The sequence below is a fragment of the Myodes glareolus genome, chromosome 10, assembly GCF_982192425.1.
Source record: "Myodes glareolus chromosome 10, mMyoGla1.1, whole genome shotgun sequence".
Classification (NCBI taxonomy): Eukaryota; Metazoa; Chordata; class Mammalia; order Rodentia; family Cricetidae; genus Myodes; species Myodes glareolus.
In genome coordinates this window covers 34,850,574-34,872,227 of record NC_142035.1, presented here as the reverse complement: position 1 = coordinate 34,872,227, position 21,654 = coordinate 34,850,574, and the positions used below count along the sequence as shown (strand labels likewise).

Here is a 21,654-nt window from a genome sequence, read left to right as displayed (position 1 = left end):
CAACATGCTTTCAATATCCCTAAGCATAAGATGCCAAAAAAATAGGCAGATCACAAGCACATAACTCAAATGTGAATGGATTTTCATAAATGTAACACCTGTGAAACCAACAAAATCCAACCAAACCCCAAAGCCCTCCTCCTCATGACCCTGTCCCCAGGTGTTGCACATACCTACCCAACAGTAACCACAGTCTTGTTTTCTGACAGCGAAAATGATCATTTCTGGCATTCAACTTTTTATTAATGCAAGGCCGCTACTCTAAAGTGTTGTGCTAATGTCAATAGCACTTTAATGAGAATCAAATACAGACTACAGAGCATACGGAGGTGTGTGAGGGCTGTTTATAAAAATGCCGGGTGACCTGGGAACTGGTTTATATGATCCATCATTTCTTTAAGGAGACATGGTCCATGCTAAGGAACCTTTTTGAGGGCTCACTGGATCCAATACTTTAAACTTTTCTCTTTACAAGGAGCGGGAGCAGAAAGTCAATGGAGAATTAGAGAGAAAAGCAACCAGACTCAGAAGTTTTCAACAAGATGCCTGAGAATGGAATGTTTTCTGATTGTTCTAAGTTTTTGGGTCAAACTGGTTCTTAATTCAGTCAAAGCTGAGTCGCCTACTCTTGTTTCTCTTTCTTTTTAACAATTTTCTTGATAATTTCTTTCCTAGCAACCTATTGAACCCTAAACCTACTTTTGCTGACACTTGCATATCTAGGGGCCTAAACAAAGCAAATAGACACACTACAAACCCACCGTTAGCTATTTCCAGAGTGCTTGCAGAAACACGTGCCTGATATTGGGTGCAGAATTTCACAAAAGAATATATCAGGAGGGCTGGAGACTGGTTCCATTGACAAAGTGCTTGCCTTTTAAGTACAAGGACCTGAGCTTGATTCTCAGAGCCTACATAACGTCAACAAATATTATGCACTACAATTAGCATGGCATGGTAATCCTAAGAGGACAAATTTGAGAGGGGAAAATATTTTACTCAATCAGGATGACAGTTCTAAACGCTGTCGTGTGTGTGTGTGTGTGTGTGTGTGTGTGTGTGTGTGTGTGTGTGTGTGTGTGTGTGTGTGTCACTAAAAATGAACCTAACTCTCAAAAAAAGAGAATTTTCCTTCAGGAACTTCCTATGCAATGGCGAGCTAAAGCGCCACCTGGTGGTCAACTAAGATAATTGCTAGTCTCTGTGGCATTCTGGAGATGTTCGATGACGGGTTAGGGAGGCGCTGGTGGGAACACTTGGTGGGTTTTGATTCAAATTGTCTTGAAAAGAAGAAAGAAAAAGACTTGTCACAGTTTAGTGACATAGGCCTGTTATCCCATAACATGAGAGACTGAATCATCTTGATTCCGCTACTTACTAAAATTATGAAATAGAAAATTGATTTTCGGACGGGGATTAAGGAGACCATTAAAAGCCTCTTCATTTGCTTCCTGCCTGTCCATTTCTTCAGTGCATAGACTTTGCTCATGTTTCCTGTTGGTGTTCAAGCACTCTTAGCATGTCATAAATAACTGGTCGTACGTTTGTTTCATTCAGTGCAACTTGAACACAAAGCCACCAGTCCGTCCAGATTACTTCTGCAGATGTGATGCTAAGATGGCTAGTGGTTCTGTTTTTCTACAGTTGACCAGTACTCCCAACACTGTCAGTGCAGTAGCTCACACCCGCTAACAGTCACGTGAATAATGTGTGCTGTATGCTAACTTCCCAAACACATATGAGTCAATCTCTGGGTAAATGCAACTTAGGTAAAACCTTATAAAATATGAATTAGAAAGTATGGCTAGGGTTGGCTGCTACCATTAGGACATATCTTACCTGCTGCGGGAGTACCTTCCGCTGCTTCAGCCAATAGTCGCTGAAGCAGGAGCCGGGAGCAGGAACCAAGAGGATGAGCCAAGGCTTCCCTCTCTTCTTTTAAAGAGAAATATACCACGCCCCAGTGGGCTGTTATTTCAGCGGCTATTGGCTGACGCAGCACTGTGGGCTCGTGCTTCAGCGACTATTGGCTGAAGCAGCAGAAGGTACTCCCGCGGCACTTACCCCTTTATGCCACTCAGACTCAATCAGTCCCTTCTGGAATCAGTCTCACAGACACATCCAAAATGATGCTTTGACAATTCCCAAGGGATTCCTTCATTAGGCAAGTTGACACCTAATGCCATCTGTGTCTCACATGGCCATTTGGTTGCTGCTTCTCCCTTGTTGGCCACAGTCTCCACAAAGGCAGTGTCTGTCCACTTGATCTTTTATTAGCACTGCAGAGTCCAGATCAGATTCCGGCTCGCAGTTTGAGTGTAAATCCTATTTTCTGAGTACGAGAAAAGAATGAAAAGGAAATGGAGGGAAGCAGCGGGAGGGAGTCAATGAATAAACTCACTAAGATATCAACGATCACTTCATGAAAGAATGGGTAGACCAGTAGAATTGAGAGACTGGGAACATAAAGGCACAACGCCAGTGGAGTGTCACCCCAGGAGGTGAAAGAGGCCCTCCTACCAGAGTCATCAACCTTTGCAACTTTGCCTGCATCTGATCAGTTCCCAGCAATCAGAAGCCTTCTCCATACACTCCTAGCTCATTGTTTCTCAAATATACTGTAGGAAAGTCTGGGTACCAGACATCAGTGGGAACTTCCCAGGGTGTAGCAGAGATGCCCGTCTAGTGACCCTTTGCATAGTGCTCTGGGAACCTCCTGACAGGACAGAGTATGAGACCATCTGTCAATATCTCCTGCTGTTCAGGTGTTGAAAATACAGTGAGTGACTTTTCCTGGGTTCTCATTTTCAGGGTCTCAAAAATATTGGTACCCAGAAAGGCTCTTAAAGTTCAAATATCCATGGATACTTGAATAATGAAAGCTATAAAACTAATAATAACAACCAACATATTATCTGTCCAGCCCAATGCAAAACTCTTTGCTCTTCAATGCACTCTGCAATTATATCGCATTATTGCATCTCTATATAACACAAACTCAGCGACCATATCTTATTAAACTGTGAGATTCTTTTGCACCTGGTGTCCCTGCTTAGGAAACTGTCTCTACTGATGAAGCTGAATCGGGATGGAATTGCAAGCCTGTATGACTGGGAACCAACTCCGTCTTCACTTTTTCCACTCAGCGGCTTGTATGACCCTCAGAAGTCCCCTGAAAGGGACACCTAAAAAACTGGTACTCTCTGGTTTCCGGCATCTATTTTAAGGACACAGTTGTTACTACTGTTTCTCCACATAGCCAAAGAAGGAAGGAGGAAGAATTCCAACCAGGTTAGCTCTGAGAGTAATTGTCAAACCTGGAGACTGGTGTCCCAGGCTTGTTGTTATAGTCTGGAAGTTTTAATTATTTCAAAAGGGATCTGATAATTTAATTATTGATATTCCCTTGACCATTTCTTTAGTTTTATGAATTTTGGAAAGAAAGACTAGTTTACTTTGAAAGTATCTTTCTTGGGAGTAATTATGTAAACAGGAGACCCAGTTACTTTCTTTTCTTTTCTCTTTTTGGTTTTTGAGACAAGGTTTCTCTGTAGCTTTGGAGCCTGTCCTGGAACTCGCCTTTGTAAACCAGGTTGGCCTCGAACTCACAGAGATCCGTCTACCTCTGTCTCCCTAGTGCTGGGATTAAAGGCGTGCGCCACCACCGCCTGGCTTCTTTTCTTATTTTTAATTTTCACTCTTAAACCATATTTCACCTATTCAGCAAAAGGGTTGGGCTTGAAAGATGGTTCAGGAAATGAAAACGTTTGTCACACAAGCCTGTTGGCCTGTGTTCAGTCTTCAGAACCTAGAGGGGAAGGAGGAAACCAACTCCTGAAAGTTGTCCTCTGACCTCCACATGCATGTCATGCCATGTATATACACACATACGCACATCATACGTGCAGACATCATGCACACACAGGTGCACTCACATGCACACACTGAAAGGGGGATATTAGAAAAAACTGAATTTTTTAAATTTCATAAAATCAGTCATAAATTTATGACTGATTTATTTCTATCAGTCATAAATACATAAATGTACAAAAATAAAAAAAAAACCTTCCCAACAACATGATTTGCTGGTTTGTCAGTCTAACGCTGCTGAAAACTCAAGGCCATGTCCAGTCTTTGGGGAGATGCTCCCCCACCCCAAAAGCCTTCAGGTCACCCTGAGCCTCTAATAGTGCTGTTATTTGCAGAATTAATACTGCATCTCATTTAATGAATGTGTGCCTCAGTCCTCCTGAAATTAACATAATCCACAGAAATGCCAGGAGTCTGGCCCCAAGAATATGAACGAACTCAGCTCTCAGCCTATGGCCACCCCTGCCTCCCTCAGGGCCGAAGCAGTCAAATGAATACATATCAGCAATTGCATTCCCGCTCAGCACAGAGAGAGGGTGCACGACAGGATGAAGGAGGGACATTCCAGAACCACAGCTGTGAAGGGAAAGAGGTTTGGCTGCTCAAGGCTCGGTCATTAGTGCCACCAGGTAAATTCAAACGCGTATGAGCTTTCTCCTGAAAACAAGAAAATGCTTGTCTCTCTGTTTCTTTGCCACCTACAATGATTTCACTTGAAATACGTTCTGTTCAGTTTATCCTGTAGCCCAATGGTCTCGGTGTCAAATTGTTGCTGGTTTGCTGATTGAACCCAGGCCTGGGTGTCTAGCACTAAGCAAATGTGAAAGCACCTGAGTGGTCTCCTTAAAGCAAGAAAATTAGAGGCATCACCACTGTGCACAGGCTACATTTCATAAGTAAAAAGAGTAGACACAGGTCCATGGCGAAATGTACTTTTAAGCTTTCTTAAAACGCAACTTCTAAAAAGTTCGGAACCATTCTTAATCCAAATGAGCTTCGTCCCAAAGAAAAGATTCCAATTCATAATTGAATGTTAGTTGGCATAAATGGGTGACCTAACTTAGGGGTTAAGGCAAAGGCAGAGGGATTAATGGCCATCTTTGGCCTTTACTGCTTGTTCTTCTGAACCTGTTATTTGTGTTGGAGAAGAAAATACACTAAAGGAAGTAACGACATCAGACACAGACATTCATTCTTAATAATTCATCAGTCTTGCCATGCAGTGGCGATGCATGCCTTCAAGCCCAGCACTCAGGAGGCAGAGGCAGGTGGATCTCTGTGAGTTCAAGGCCAGCTTGGTCTACAAGATCTAGTTTCAGGGCAGGCGCCAAAACTACAAAGAGAAACTCTGTCTTGAAAAGTAAAAAAAAAAAAAAAAGAATTAATCAGTCTAGAGGTAAATGCCTTTGTTCAGCATCATGCTGAACCTGGGGGCAGAAGTAAACACAGTGACCGCACCCCAGGTACCCAGACACCTTGCTGTCTGGTAGAACATGAAGCACTGCTAGCCCCGCAATTGGTTAAAAGGGTTCTGGGAGAAATTTTGATCCAAGCATAGGGAGTGACTCTCACATCACTGAAGATGGGATAGAGAATGCCCAGCCTCTTGAGGTAAGGATAGGCCCGAAGAAAGAAAGCAACATCATATCAACTCCTCATGCCCTAGAAGATCCATACAGGAGTGAATATCTGGTGACAGGAAGCCAGAGACTAGGAGCCTCAGTGTTGCTCATGTTTTAACAACTCATTCACAAGGTCCCAAGTGAACTACACTAATCCCTTCCAAGAACAGTGCTCCCACAATGACGTAATTACCTCAGCTCTCATATTGCAACTGAGTGTCCAGGAGCCAGCACAAATCTTTAGGAAACACACTCAGATCACAGCGGTTCCCATGGGTAAAGCCAGCTCAGCTTCCCAACACTCTAGGGTGCAGCTGGCATATCCCACACGACAAAGCCTTGCAGAGAGCAGTATAGACCAGATTCAGCTGGCTCATCTCACTGGCTGCTGGTGAGTTAGCTTAGAAGCAGCACTGGGGTCAACCAGGCGGTCATATGATCAGTGAGTTTGTCCTCTTTGTCTTTTCCCCTTGTGTCCTTGTGTGCAGCTCTGATTTGCCCAGTTCCATCCTGAACATCAAGCTCTATTCTCTCCTGGCAAGATGATGCCCAAAAGACATCAAAGAATGGCAGATTCACGAAGATATCCCAATGTATCATGCACCCCATTTCTGACCATTTATACTAACCTGCTCCATCTCTGTCTTCCCCCATATTCCTTCTGTGATGAATGGATGGTTCCTCATCTCTTGTACCACCCTGTCCCCTGCTCTCTGCACCCTGGAGCTTCTTGCTTAGTGTCAGTCATTTCTTTCCAGTCCCAGCTGCATCTAGAAACCTGGCCCCATCAACAAAGGTCAATTCTGAAGCATCGGAGGCTTGGTTCCTACTTAGAGGCTTAGTAAGGATGCCCTTTCATACCGTGTCCCCCCAGTAAGAATTCAAATAAATTTTGTTTGGAGAATAATTTTTTTCTTCAAATAATTACTCAAGTAAGACATGAGTGAAGCACTCAGCCTTATAGAAGAGAAAGTGGGAAGTACTCTTGAATGCATTGGCACAGGAAACCACTTCCTAAATATAACCCCAGCATCACAGACACTGAAAGAAACAATTAATAAATGGGACTGCTTGAAATTGAAAAGCTTCTGTAAAGCAAAGGACATGGTCAACAAGACAAAACGACAGTCTACAGAATGGGAAAAGATCTTCATTAATCCCACATCAGACAGAGAACTTATCTCCAAAATATACAAAGAGCTCAAGAAATCAGTCATCAAAAGAACAAATAATCCAATAAAAAAAAATGGAGTACAGACCTAAACAGAAAACTCTCAATAGAGGAATCTAAAATGGCTGAAAGACACTTAAGGAAATGCTAGGCATCCTTAGCCATCAGAGAAATGCAAATCAAAACAACTCTGAGATTCCATATTACACCTGTAAGAATGGCCAAGATCAAAATCACTGATGACAACTTATGCTGGAGAGATTGTGGGGTAAAGAGAACACTCCTGCTTTGCTGGTGGGAATACAAACTGGTTCAGCCCCTTTGGATATCAGTATAGCGATTTCTCAGAATATTAGGAAACAACCTTTCTCAAGACCCAGCAATATCACTTTTAGGTATATATCCAAAGGATGCTCAATCATGCCCCAAGAACATGTGCTCAACAATGTTCATAGCAGCATTGTTTGCCATAGCCAGAACCAGGAAACAACCTAAATGTCTCTCGTCCAAAGAATGGATAAGGAAACTGAGGTACATTTATACAGTGGAGAAAACAGCAGAAAACATGATGACATTTTGAAATGTGTAGGCAAATGAATAGATCTAGAAAACATCATATTGAGTGAGGCAACCCAGACCCAGAAAGACAAACATCATATCACAGGTACTCACTCATAAGTGGCTTTTAGACATAAAGCAAAGAAAACCAGTCTACAAATCACAATCCCAGAGAACCCAGACAACAATGAGGATCCTAAGAGAGACTTACATGGATCTAATCTACGTGGGAAGTAGAAAAAGACAAGATCTCCTGAGTAAATTGGGAGCATGGAGACCATGGGAGAGGGTTGAAGGGGAGTGGAGATAAGGGAGGGCACAGAGAAAAAAATGTATAGCTCAATAAAAACAGACATGAGTAAGGTGTGGAAATGAGTGGGTAGAGTGATCTGAACACTATTTTGACCCTCAGACTCCATGTTTTGTGGCACTGAAGGTTCCCATGTCCTCCCAGGACCCAAGTTTTTCTCTACCCCCACGTCTTCTGAGAGCTGAGGTACCAGCGTCTTGTTTCTCTGTTCACCCCGTGCACAGGTATCCGGATGCTGGACCAGCCTTTTATGACAGACATCATTGAGGCCTCCTCCATCAGTCACATGCCCCAAATGATAGACATCTACAGTGCCAGCTGGGGCCCCACAGACAATGGGAAGACGGTTGATGGACCCCGGGAGCTCACACTCCAGGCCATGGCTGATGGTGTGAACAAGGTAAAGAAATTCCTGTCCCCACAAGGCTCCAGGCCACCCATGTGGTAGGACACGGAGGGTGAAGTGGTGGTGACAATACAGTGGACAAAGTGGCAGGGTGGGGTTGAAGTGGGTCTCTAACTCTGCATGTCCATTTAGACCCTGTGGAAAGTAGGCACGGAGTCGGGTTTAGCCATGCAAGAGGTGCATGGGAGGGAATTCCAAGCAATCATTTTAACAAGATTCTCTCAAGGGCTGAGGAGTGCTGCTATCAATAACTTGGGACTCCATGTCTCATAACCCTGAGATACTAAGACCCTAAAATAGCACTTTAAACACCCACGCTAAACAGAAACGGCATGACAACAGCTTGTATTCTGGGAGTGACAGTGTCTTATGGACGTCTGGTGACCAAGCTGTATGTACTGCTTAATCTCTATGCCACAGGAACAGACATTCAGATAGCGGAACTGAAGGACATCTTTTGAGGAGGCAGGAGTGACAGGAGCAATGGGGTGATTCAGGCAGGTCCTCACGTAGCGGAGGGAGAGTTAGGCCTCCTGGATCCCAGATAGCTGTGAGATGTACGGAAACCCACACTAGGGCCCTTCCACCCAGATGCTAGGCCACCTCATCCCTGTTTTCTCTGGCTTCAGAACACCTTCTCTTTGGTCCTTTGTTCTTCCTTGGGACATGTGTTCAGGTAGTGGAAAGACCCCCTTCCCATCCTGTCTTGTCACCGCCTGGCAGCCTCTGTTACACTTGTCCCCACGGCTCTCAGGGAAACCTTGGCCCCCAATTAGGAGACGCATCCTCCCCAAGCCTAGGTTCCAAAAATAATGTGGTTCTGTCTGAAAGACTCAGAATCTGAAGGGACCAAGGACAATGACATTTCTAACACCTTCTCTTTCTCTTCTTCTTGGGACATCTCACAAGGTGGGTATTTGGCCTCCCCCACCCTCTAACAGAGAAATCTCTCGTGTACTGTTGAATTCTGCCAAAGATCTGAACAGAATTAAAAGACCATATGTCACTCTGCAACAGGGTTGAGTAGTGTGCCCCATTTGTCCCCTTGAAGTCTTAACTTCAGAGTATAGCCTAATTTGAGATTCAGGTCATTGCAGAAATAATTAGCTAAGATGAAGGTATGTTGAGTGGGTCAGGCCCCTAAGCCAGTATAATAAGGATAAAAATCCTTAGTTATTAATTAAAATGGTAGTGTTTGCCCACAGATACGCTCAGAGGGAGAATGTTCCACAAAAAAATAAAGACAGAGATCCCAAGACCCATGTGCAAGTCAAGGAATACCAGGATGCCAGGAAATCACCAGAGACTGAGGAGGATGTGTGAGAGCCTTCTTCCAAGGTCTGGAGGGGAAGCAATTCAGTAGACACTTCAGTCTCAAACAACGAAATTCCAGGGGATTCCAGGGCAGCTCAGCAATTAATTTCTGCTGTTTAGAACACCCAGTTTGTAGTACTTTGTTATGGTAGTGCTGGAAAATTAATGAACTCTTCCAATGTTAGAACAGACCATCAGAAAGGGAGCTTAGCCAGACTCTGTAACTGTGGAAAGACCTGGTCACTATTCCAGGTCACCTTGATATCCCCTGGCTTTCTCTTTCATAGGCAAAATGGTCGATCACTGGTCCAATGACAGTATTTTTTTTTTCTTCTCTTTTGCAAACTCAAAAGACCATCTTCCTTCATTCTATACCATAGTTCAAGAACAAGCACTCAAAAATTCACAGAAAACCACAGCCAACCCAAATACAGAGTTGAGGAGACTAGCCCTGAGGGGTACATCTACAAAACATTCCCACATCTGCAGTTCAGAGATCAGTGTGGAAGAGGGGCCGGGAAGACTGTAAGATCTGGAGGATCAGAAAGTTTGCTGGGAGATTTGTCACCTAGTAACATTAGAACTACACCCACAAAGTCTCACCAACATGACTGCCTAAACGACCTGAACAAGAATGTCACCAACAAAATTGCCAAAGTGGATATGGGACTGCGGGGGGGGGTGGGGTGGGAAGGCTAATCTTACTGACAGAAGTGTCCCCCCATAGTCAGTGCCATGATGGAGCTGCTCCTGATGACATCACACTGAGAGCTTGAAATCAGGGATGGAGGTTGGCAAATAGATCTTTGCCTTCCTTCCAGAGAACGTGTTGTTCACCAATACCACCTCGGTTTCCTTCTGTCTTAGAAGTTCATACTCCACGCTCCCCCTGTAAATAGCAGCAGCCTTGTCCTAGTGAGGCTGAAAGTTCCCTTTGGGGAACAGGACTGAAATTAAAGTACCTGAAACCCTGAGTCACGTGTTTCTGCAAAACGACACGTTTTTCATCCTGTGACCATGGAGGACAGCTTTGCTAAGTAAGCCGTGACCTCCCTCTGTAGAAGAGTTGTCTCCCTTACCTTCAATACAAGTTTCAAGAAACACAAAGTCCTGAAAGTGAACAGCTCTATGCCTTTAACTAAACATCAGTTCCTACACTTGGGTGGGAAACTTGGCAAAATGTCCTGTTCCAAGGTTTGTGGCAATCTGCTGTTGAAATTGAGCCAATCCGAATCCGTGTGGAATACCCTGGCATTAGAATAGCACAGCCAATGGGACCTGGTTGGGGAAGGTGGTGTCACTGCCCTGCTTCACACACTCAAGGCTGGAACTCTTGAGACATCACCAGCTTGCTTTCTTAACGCGTGACTCACCGCATGGTTGGAAAAAAGCAGATATCCAATCCAGGGCCAGACAGCAGGAACCTAGGGGGTATTTGGCAGGTGTGCATTTCTCCAGCAGACATGGTACGTTTTGGCACCTGAAGCTGGAAGAATCAGGCAAGTAAGTGACAAGTGCCCTCTGGCCACATTTGCAATGCAGATGCATTTGAAACAAGGCATCCCTGGGTGGCTCCTGTCATTTCTTGTGCTTCCGAATGTCACATCTCAGAGCTGGATCACACTCTCTGCTCCATCTGTAACCTCCCTGTCTTCACCTGAAAGGCCTTTTCAAGCGCAGGGCTTCAGGAAAACTTGCCAAGAATGCTAAAAAAGCAAGAGAAAAATCTTCATGACTTACCTTCCGACAATAGCATGCAAATATTTTGCAGAGGAAAGCGTGCGGTGAGGTGGGAAAGACGTGGCCTGTCGTCTGGCTTCTCCCCAGGTTGTGGGAACAAAGCTTTGTTTCAAGATCACACTCTTTAGACAGTTTGGAGAATTTTGTAAGTGACAGCATACTATACAGCAGTGAAGGGCTTCTCCTTATTCATTCAGCTTTCTGGTTTACTCTAAAAGACAAGTCCGCCTGGGAGAGACGATGTCCATTCACACACAGAAGTCTGACCACTACACACAGTGGCAACTCTTACATTTGCCCTTTAATATTAATGCCCTGCATATCGGTTTTGTTTGACCAATATTATAACCATAAAAATGAGGAAGAAAATGAAGAAGTGGGTAAGAGATCCTTAACAGTGCATGCGTACACTGTTTGCCATAGATTTTACCACTCCCAAGTACTTATCCCGCTCCACACGGAAACCTCATTTATCTGGATCTTTAGAAATGTCAGTTTTTTCAAAGAGCAGGCAAGATGGAAGGAAGAGAGCTGACAACCTGTGTTGGTGCTCACATGTTCTCCTGGCATGCACAGTGCTCAGGGTTTGAGCCCCTCATCAAAGGAAAAGAATAAATCATTTCCCCGTGCTGTATGGCAGCCTTGGTAGTATTTATGTTTGGTTTAGAGTTAAGGCATTTTCCACAGTACACCAGGGAATTGGTAACAGAGATCCTGAATGATGAGGTGGCCAGTAACTAAGCTCTACCTCTGCTGGCTAGTTTCATGTCACCTTGACAAGTGCTAGAGTTATTAGGGAAGAGAGAACTTCAATCAAGGAAATGCCCACCCCTGGACTGACCTGTAGGAAGGCCCGGGCTGCATCTTCTTAATTAGTGGCTGATATGGGAGGACCCAGCCCATTGCAGAGGCTCTACAAAAGCAGCCTGAGAAACTCATGGAGAGCAAGCCAGGAAGCAGCCCTCCTCCACGGCCCCCAGGTTCCTGCCTTGAGCTCCTGCCCTGGCTTCTCCGGAGACTGGACTGTAAGCTGAACAAACTCTTTCCTCCCCTCGTTGCTTGTGTTCATCACAGCAATAGCAACCAAACTGGGACACTCTTTACTTTGAAATCTCCCGAAAGCAAACCCTGAGACAAGGCTTGAGTTTAAGATCTGAGCTGAACTTGAGTTCAACTCAAGTTGGGGATTTGAGTTGATGCTATTTTGGAGGCAAAGGTAGCACCAGGAGTGAGTCTGGCCGTGTGATGAGAACCAGAAAGGACCAGCTCAGGCTGTGTGTTCAAGTCGGCTAGCCCCATGGGCAATGAAAATCGTAGACTACCAGAAATACATGTAGACCCACAGTAAAACTACACTGGTCGGGTGCAAGGGAGCTAAGACAGAAACCACTGGGTGAGATTTACTCCCAGGGGTGACAGCTCTAGCAGTCCAAGTCAGAGGGCAGGTACACAGAGAAGCCTTCGGCCTCTTAGGAAATAGCACTAAGACAAAGAGATGCCCACGTTGGCATTTGGAAATTCCCAAGCACAAGAGGTTCTGAGAGCCGACGGATCTGGGATGACACCGTCTGCCATCTGTTATAGTCACAGGAGCAATCTAGCCAGAGACCTGGAGACATCACTCTCCAGACAGAGCACTGAAGAGCATGCATTCCCTGTGTGGATGGACAAATGTGGCCCCTGTGAGGAGAAGGATGACACAACAGACGAGCCACCAGAGAACACGGCTTCTCATCTTCCCACAACTTCTTTTGCTCTGATGCTCAGAAGAAAAATTCAGACAGCACGAGAGAACCTGGGTGATGACAGAGGACTCATGGCACTCTTCTCCTGCATAAAGGGAACAGAGCCACCCAGGACAGCCAGGAACATATTCCAGCCCCTTATTAATCTCTTTTTAGGACAGCTGCTAAAGGGAGCCAATAAGTTAGTTATGAGTAGTTAAAGACAAGCCGCAGGAATTCTCTGTGGTCCTGATGAGACTGCGGGCTGATAGATTGTCCTTGGGGCAGAGGGAGGGTGGCAGGATAGAGGGCACGGCACAAGTGTCAGGTTTCTGCACTCAAAGATATGAAGATGATGAGCCACTTGCAAGAGAGTGGATCAAACACCACTGCCCAGGATGAGGGAGTAGAGGGCTGACTGGGGAGAAAGTGATTAATCAGGTGTGGGCCGGGCAGAGCCCTGGTGCTGCCTGATGAAATCTAATCAGGGTGCGGGTCAGATACAGCGGCGGCAGTGCCAGGGCCTCCGCAGGTGATGGCTGCCTCCTGCCCAGAGCACTCAGGGACACCAGTCCTGATTTAGCCTCTGAAGCCCAAAGGCTGCTTGGCCTAAAGCCTGCAACCCAGCCTCTGAAATGGTCCACACACTATTACAATTCTTCGCTTCATATCTGGGACAAAAAGAAGTGGAAGGAGGCAGAGGGTGGAGGATCAAGGGGTTCACGGTCATTTTTGGCAACAGAAAATGTTCAAAGCCTGCCTGGGCCACGTGAGCCCCTGTCAGGAAGGAGAGGTCTGCCTAGCGTGTACCCTGGTCAATTCCCAGCACCATAAAAGCAAAACTAGTTCATATTGGCATTTATTATTTATAGACATTGACACTAGAGTGATCATAAAGAGCATTAATACGGCTATGTGGATGAAGAATCTTCAAAAATGCATTCCTTCTCATCAAAAATTCCTTCTGTTAGTAGCTCCACCTAAGTAAACAGAGATTAAAAAAAAGACATAGACGAAATTATGCTCATTTTAAAAATTAGGCAGTATTTTAAAGCTAGAAATAATTCTCCATGTATATCTAAAAAGGAGAGAATAAATTGTGAAATGTCTATTTAATAAGACTAATAAAACATAATATAAAACAGCCTTAATCACATGAACAAACGTTAATTATATAATAGTAAAAAAAAACACATTTTTAAGCAGGTCAAGTAAAGTGAATCTATTTTACTATCCCAGGTTCATTGCGGAAGCTAGACTAATGCTTTGCCTCTCTATATAAAGCTGTCAGGAACCACAGAATCACGCTAGGAATCATTTATCCACAGGTTATAAAGAATTTCTATTTTCCGCTCCACCATCTCTGCATTTCAATTGTTCTACATTGTGTGTAATTTTCACAATAAAAAGCTAAATAATTTTTTAAAGCGTGTTAACATCATAAGATGTCAAGGTGAAAACCAGACGTGGTAGGGCACACGTGTGATCCCAGCATTTGAGAGGCTGGGGCAGAAGTGATTCTGTGAGTTCAAGGCTACTCACAGGGTGAGCTACAAAGCAAGGCCTTCACTTCCACTCAGTGGCAGCTGCTCTGCAACCAGAGCCCTCCTACATCCTCATTTATACATTTGTGAAAGGCAAGGTAGAGACTGGCTGGTCTAAGAAAACTTTTGCATTGACTATCAGCTGGGGCCGTGAATTTGACTTCTTGATAGGCTAAGTCAGATTCATTGTCCTGTATAACCAAGTTCTAAGACACAGCAGGGATGTAGAAGATTCCTTAAGTCTTGTGTTTAGACTCTTTTCCCACTTGACGTGTCTCACATTTTGGTGGTCAGATCAAGACATGAAGTCAGGCAGGATCCGAGGAGTAGGAAAGAGACCCCCCTCTTCTCTCCTTAGGCAAAGTGGCAAAGTCATATTACAAAGGGTATCGATACATGGAATTATGCAAGCAGAGGTCACAGTGACACGCCCACACACACACACACACACACACACACACACACACACACACACACACACACACCAAGGTGCTTCCTTGTATCAAGGGTGCTTCTCTCTTTGCTCACTGGCAACCTGTTCAGGAACTTGTAAGGGAAGGTTATCCAGGTATTACACCCAAATCTGAACCTGAAAATATGTCAACATCAGAAACCATCTGTTTCCTCTTTGCCCTGATTTCCAAGAGCAGTTACTTATTTTGATGGAGTCTTTCAGCAGTATAGATTTACCAAGAATCTGAAGACAATCCCCAGTTTGTGGTCAAACAATTATTAGTGAACTTATCGACTCACTCATTCACGGGCTAATTAGTTCCCAGTCCTGTTAGAAGGAATTCAGAATGCCACTTCTCCTTGTCAAGAGGCACACAGACCTTGTAGGTGAGCCGGTCCCTCATTTTCTAATGACATCTCCACCTTAAATCACTGAATCAGAACCACAGACCCCTGGTGGCCACATAGGGGTTTTCTCTGTCTTCCCCCACCCCTTTCCTTTCTTTCTTCTTTCCTCCCTCTCCCTCCCCATTTCCTCCTCTCTTCCACCCCTCCCTTTAGAGCAGTGATTCTCAACCTTCCTAATGCTGCAACCCTTTAATACAGTTCCTCATGTTGTGGTGACCCTCAACCATAAAATTATTTCCATTGGTATGTCATAGCTGTAATTTTGCTACTGTTATGAGCTGCATTTTAAATATCTGATATGCAGGATATCTGATATGTGACCCCCACCCAATGAGGTCAAGACCCACAAGTTGAGAACCACTGCTCCAGAGGGTCCCCCAGCCACTCTGAACCAAGTTGTGGAGAAAGGGGAGCTTGTACACCTGCCCCTCACTTCCCACACTGCATGGCTTCCCTCCTCTCCACTCCCCACCCAGTTCCACTGCCTCGAGGACAACAGAGGAGACAGCCACAAACAAATGCCTACTCCTGGTTAAGGCAGACAGGAAGGAGACTACTCATAGAGGCAAGGAAAGATAAAAAAAAAAACCACTAAGGGCAGAGACTGGACAGGAGCAATACTGACTTGAGTCACTAATAACACAGTTTGTATTCTGTAACTGATGACCAAATGGGATAACTACTGTGCAACCCTCTGGAGCTCAGATTTCATGGGCTGTTGTGTTCCTTCCCCCCACTAGGCTTTACTCCTAGAGCCGGTCCCTTGCCCAGGTCAAATGGCACGTAGCATTTCCAATAGGATTCTCTTATCATCCAACTGGACTTCTTAATGCTATCTACACATATGTAAGATTTTTATATCATACTGGTTAAACATATACTTCGTTTTTATATCTACATATACATCCTATGTAGTTTAATATAAGCATAGACATGTACACTTAAAACTTCTCTGAACACTTGCTTATAAGAATAAGATTACAATGATTGCCCCTGGGGGATTTTAACTTTTCTTTTCTATATACTTTGATACCTTTTATAATGAGCATGTACTACCTTTAAGGCATTTTGAAAATCAGTTCATTGGCATATTTTAAGGTTTTTTCAAAAATACGTTTATTGGTAAAATTTTTAAAGCAATGCCTCTAACCTTTATTAACCTGCTAGTCTCAGCTAAAATCACAAATTTTGGTGAACTTATATTTATCATTCTTTGGGCAGAGATCATTTCTACTATCTCCCACCAGATGAGAGTTTCCAGCCCAGATAAAATGAAGCTTCAGTTATTTGATTGCATACCAGCATTGACTTAAATCCTGACCCTCCCTAGACCAGGATCTTACCCGGAAAGGAAACCCTCCCCCAACCCCAAGCCCCAGGCCAGGACCCGGCTGCTCCTGTTTGCTCAATGTCGGGACTTGGCGCCACATCTTCCTTGCTCTACTAGGGTCGTGGGGGCAAAGGCAGCATCTACGTGTGGGCTTCCGGGGATGGCGGCAGCTACGACGACTGCAATTGCGATGGTTATGCGTCAAGCATGTGGACGATCTCCATCAACTCAGCCATCAACGACGGCAGGACCGCCTTGTACGACGAGAGCTGTTCTTCCACCTTGGCATCCACCTTCAGCAATGGGAGGAAGAGGAATCCCGAGGCTGGCGTGGTATGTGCAAGCTACTTCCGGTCTGGTTCGTTAGCGTCAGGGGCCCCTCTGTGACAGACTGATCTCTCAACAGCACTCCTTTCTCTTTATAAGTTAGCACAGCTTCTGAGGAGAGCACCCAATTTCTCCATGTCTAGTTGTGCTTAACCAAGGTGGAGACCGACCCTCTGCGGGTGGGAAATAAGATCCTGCGGCGAACCTTTTCCAGTTCATTTTCTGTAGACTTCCTGGTGTGGCATCTTGTTTTGGCATACAAGTAATGACGAGTTTTGGTTTACCAATAGGTTTCCTAGCATGTCACTTGTGGTACCTTGCTGCCCTCTGGGAGCCCAGACACTTGTAAGAACTGAGACATCACATCAAGCCACAAGCACTAAGAACACACCCCTGCATTATAGCAGCTAGAAACACCACCCGGCTAGGAAGGAGGCTGCAAGGAGTAGAACTCTTGCCTTAGCATATACTCAACCCTGGTTGGATCCAGTACAGCAAAATAATAATAATGATGATGATGATAATAATAATAATAATAACAACATCCATGGGTGGATTTCTGTGGCTCCTTAGCCCTCCTAAAGGTGAGCCCAGCTGTGTATTTTCTCAGAGAAAAAAATCTAATTCTCTCATATTATAAAATGGATTCTCTGTCTCTCTCTTTCCTGAGAAAATCCTCTTCCTTCCTAGGCAGCCAGGTATCATAGTGAACTTTTCTTCCTCTGCAGAGCACAGTAGCCCTTCCAGAACTTCTGCCTTTCTGGTTACTGTGCTCACATTTCAGTGTTTCTTTAGTCCTTCAAGCCAGACATGTGATCTATGACTTAAAGGCATGGATAAGCTACATCCTGATGGCCACCCACTGCCATTGGGATTTCCCCACACACGAGGACAGGAGCTTGAAACAAAAACTCATTTTTACCATATAAGGTTTGAACTCCACATTGCCTTCTGGGTTCTCATCCTTGGCCATGCCGTCAGTCGTACAAATGAGCAACGAGGGAAAGAACTTTTGGCTACAAGAGATACTGCCCTTAACAACTACCCATCATCCCTCTGTGGCCCTCCTGGGTGGCCTTCTGAGATGAGAGAAGAAGACATGCCAACTCCAAAGCAGAATGGGACTTCAGCCACTCTGATCCTTCCAGAGTCTAGCAGAAAAGGACAATGGAGGGCAACTTCCATCCTGTTCTGTTTGTGGTACCTTGCTCTACCCTCTGAGAGCCCAGTCCCTATCCAGAGACCCCAAGTGATGGGATTTTTGTTGTGAGCCCTCATTTATGACACTGTTGTACTTGGCTTGGGAAGGGCCCTTCTTTTGAATATTGTAATTTTCCCAAAAGACCACCTTTAAGCCTTCCTAAAATAATAAGCTCTCCTGAGAACCCTGTAGAGGGAGAATTTCTGTGTTTTATACATGATCTCAATAAAAACCCAGCTCTCACAAATATTGAAAATGAAAGTGTTCTCACTGAAAAGTCCTGTAACCCTCTATTAACCCCTAACACATTATTTAGGGGATACATGGTATCCCCTAACTGAAGCTGAAGAGGAAGTCAGCACACACTAGGGTTTCTTGGCATGTCTCAGAATGTTTTAATAAGTTTTAGGTAGAAAGGAATATTTGTTTTGGATAACCTGCCCTTTCCAGGTAGAATAACTTGCCCTGTCTCTGGAAAGTTAGTCTTCCCACTTTGGGAATCCCATCTTCTCCTTCCGGAAAAGAAACAAAATGCTGATGCAGGTCATGGGATCCTACGACGAACTCATGATAATGAGTCCAAAAGCCAAGCTCAGCACAACTCAACCCACCACTGACCATTGACTCTTCCGAATGGCTTAAATAAGATAAATCGATACTACCGTGATCCTCAGCGTATAGGGCTCAAACAGTGTGGCTTGTTCGTTCATTTCTCAACATCCTCTTTTCCAGGCCACCACAGACTTGTACGGCAACTGCACTCTGAGGCATTCAGGGACATCTGCGGCTGCTCCTGAGGCGGCTGGTGTGTTCGCCCTGGCGCTGGAGGCTAAGTATGTTCCTGTCGAGGGCCTTGGGAGTTTCGGGAGGTGACAGCTAGTGTTCAGATGTCAGCCTACCTGAGGAGTGATTCTCTGGTGGAGGCTAACCCTGTCCATACAGGTCCGCAGGACCATCAACTCTGGAAACTGTCGCTCGCTTTTGCTAAAGAAAGCTTAGTGTCTCCCAATACCTGCATTATAGTGTGTGATCTCATGTGATGTGTATATGTAATCTCATGAATGCACCTCAATCGTGGGGTCTAATCTGCCTTTACTCACTCGGCTGCAAGCCCAAATAAGTGTCTCTCTTCAGTCATTCAACCTCTGTGGACAAGGCTTAACTCCGTTCCTTGGGATTTGGGTGAGCAAAATGCCACTTGCCAGGACCCTACGCACACAAAATGGACAGTCTCAGTAAACTGGAGTGAGGAGGGATGAGCCTACTGGAGGCCTAAAGAGATGCGCAGTTCTGCACTGAGTAATCACCATTCTTTCAGCACGCATGCTCATTGCACGAACTTCCCAAGAAGCCCCACCCAGAGCTGCTACTTATTTCTCATTGGCCAGAACTAGTCACAAGACCACCCCAAGCTTCAAAGGAGGCTGATAAATGTGCTGTCACTTAGATTTTGCCATTCTGAATAAAATTGAGTTCTATTTTTCTCTTTTAATTTTTTTTTAAATTTTGAGATTAGAATATAATTATACTATCTCTCCCCTTTCTTTTCCTCCCTCAAAACCTTCTCATACACCCCTTTCTCCTCCAAATACATGACCTCTTTTTTTCATTTTCATTGCATACATATGTGCATATGTATTCCTAAATATAAACTATTGTATTTTTATCAAAAATCAGATTTTCATAGGTGTGTGAATTAATATCTGGGTTTTCGATTCAGTTCCATTGGTTGTCCTATCTGTTTCTATGCCAATACCAGGCTGTTTTCAGAACTGTAGCTCTGTAGTGGAGTTTGAAATCAGGGATAGTGATGTCTCCAGAAGTTCCTTTATAGCACAGAATTGTTTTGGCTATCCTGGGTTGAGCACTGTTCTTTTGAGGTCTGTGAGGAATTTTGCTATGATTTTGATGGGCATTACATTGAATCTGTAGATTGCTTTAGGTAAGATTGCCATTTTTACCTACCCCAAAGCATGGGAGATCTTTCCATTTTCTGGTTCTTCTTCAATTTCTTTCTTCAACGATTTAAAATTCTTGTCATACAGGTCTTTCACTTGTTTGGTTAGAGTTGCTCCAAGGTATTTTATGCTCTTTGTAGCTATTGTGAAGGGTGATGTTTCTCTGGTTTCTTTCTCAGTCCATTTATCATCTGTGTGGAGGGCTACTGAGTTTCTGAGTTAATCTCGTACCCTGCTCCTTTCTCACTCTGATCTTTGCCCTGTACTCTGTAACAGCCTGGATCTGACCTGGAGGGACATGCAGCATCTGACTGTGCTCACGTCCAAGCGGAACCAGCTCCACGATGAAGTCCATCAATGGCGACGGAATGGGGTTGGCCTGGAATTTAATCACCTCTTTGGCTACGGTGTCCTTGATGCAGGTGCCATGGTGAAAATGGCTAAAGACTGGAAAACTGTCCCTGAGCGATTCCACTGTGTGGGTGGCTCCGTCCAGAGCCCTGAGTAAGTAGAGGCTGTACTTCTTCTGCCACATGTGGAAGGTTTCCCTGTTGCTGATAACCCCAGGTTCCCTCTCCATGACAGGAACCATGCTGGGCTTCATTTGAGACAACCAGCTTCTGTTAAAAACTATGGAAATGCACAACCTCAGAACACAGCTGTGCAACTCAGAACCTATTCTGTAACTATTCCCATAGTTTATAGCATTATTTTTCAGTACACGGGTTAATCAGCCAATATAGCAACCATGCAGATCAGTAATAAAACATGACTAATGCCCCAGAGGCACCCTGCAATCTCTTCCATCATCATCTCCTCAAGAGCAATCACTAAATCACTAGTCTTTGTTTGTTTGTCTGCTTGCTTGCTTGCTTTTGTTTTTCAAGACAGGGTTTCTCTGTAACTTTGGAACCTGTCCTGGAACTCGCTCTGTAGACCAGGCTGGCCTTGAACTCACAGAGATCCGCCTGTCTCTGTCTCCGGAGTGCTGAGATTAAAGGTGTGAGCCACCACCACTAGGCCAAGCAATCACTATTCTAACTCCTGTGTGATCTGCCTATTCTATATTTAATATAAATGGAACCTAGATTGTGCTCTCTTTTATATCTATATTCTTATGTAGAAATTTTCATTTGTGAATTTGACCACATTCAATGTATGTATTCACATTTAATGTATGTAGTTCATCTTGGCTGTTGAAGAGTGATCCATTGTGGGACTACCACTATTGTTAACTCTTATCTGTGGGACAAGGGAAAGACTCGATTTTATTCTTCATGAGGTGGGCTGTGATTTAGAGGGGTTTGAGTGAGTTTTTCACACAGAAGCCACTGATTGGGCCAAGTATAGCTACTCTCCATCCATTTCCCTTGTGTGGCAAGAGAACAGGTCAGTAAAGAAACCGCTTCATTTCATTTCTTTCTAGCCTTATTGGTCCATCAATAAGATAAAGCAAATAACTTCTGTATTGCATATAGATTATGAAAATTACAGAATGTAAGTATTTGTTTGCAAAAGCAAGATTAGAATAAGATATCACAGTGTAGTTTAGGCTGACTTGAGCTCACGATTCTCCTTCCTCAGCCTCCAGAGTGCTGGGATTGCAGATGTGTCCACCTGTATTATTTGGGTTTTGATGGCTACAGCCACTGCTCTTATCCTCTCTCCGTAACTTCTTTCTACCAGTTCGTGAACTTAGCTAGAATCAGACAACATGG

General features: G+C 44.4%; 1 protein-coding gene across 2 annotated transcripts in view; it reads left to right on the top strand.

The window, feature by feature from the left end:
* Pcsk2 (proprotein convertase subtilisin/kexin type 2) overlaps window positions 1-21,654 on the top strand; it is a 237,146-nt gene that overhangs the window by 209,037 nt on the left and 6,455 nt on the right. For both annotated transcript variants that reach the window (XM_048455476.3, XM_085696810.2), the window contains 4 exons: window positions 7,756-7,931; window positions 16,568-16,783; window positions 18,711-18,811; window positions 20,213-20,440. In XM_048455476.3, the coding sequence (XP_048311433.3) occupies window positions 7,756-7,931; window positions 16,568-16,783; window positions 18,711-18,811; window positions 20,213-20,440 (721 nt within the window). The remainder of the gene's footprint in view (window positions 1-7,755; window positions 7,932-16,567; window positions 16,784-18,710; window positions 18,812-20,212; window positions 20,441-21,654) is intronic.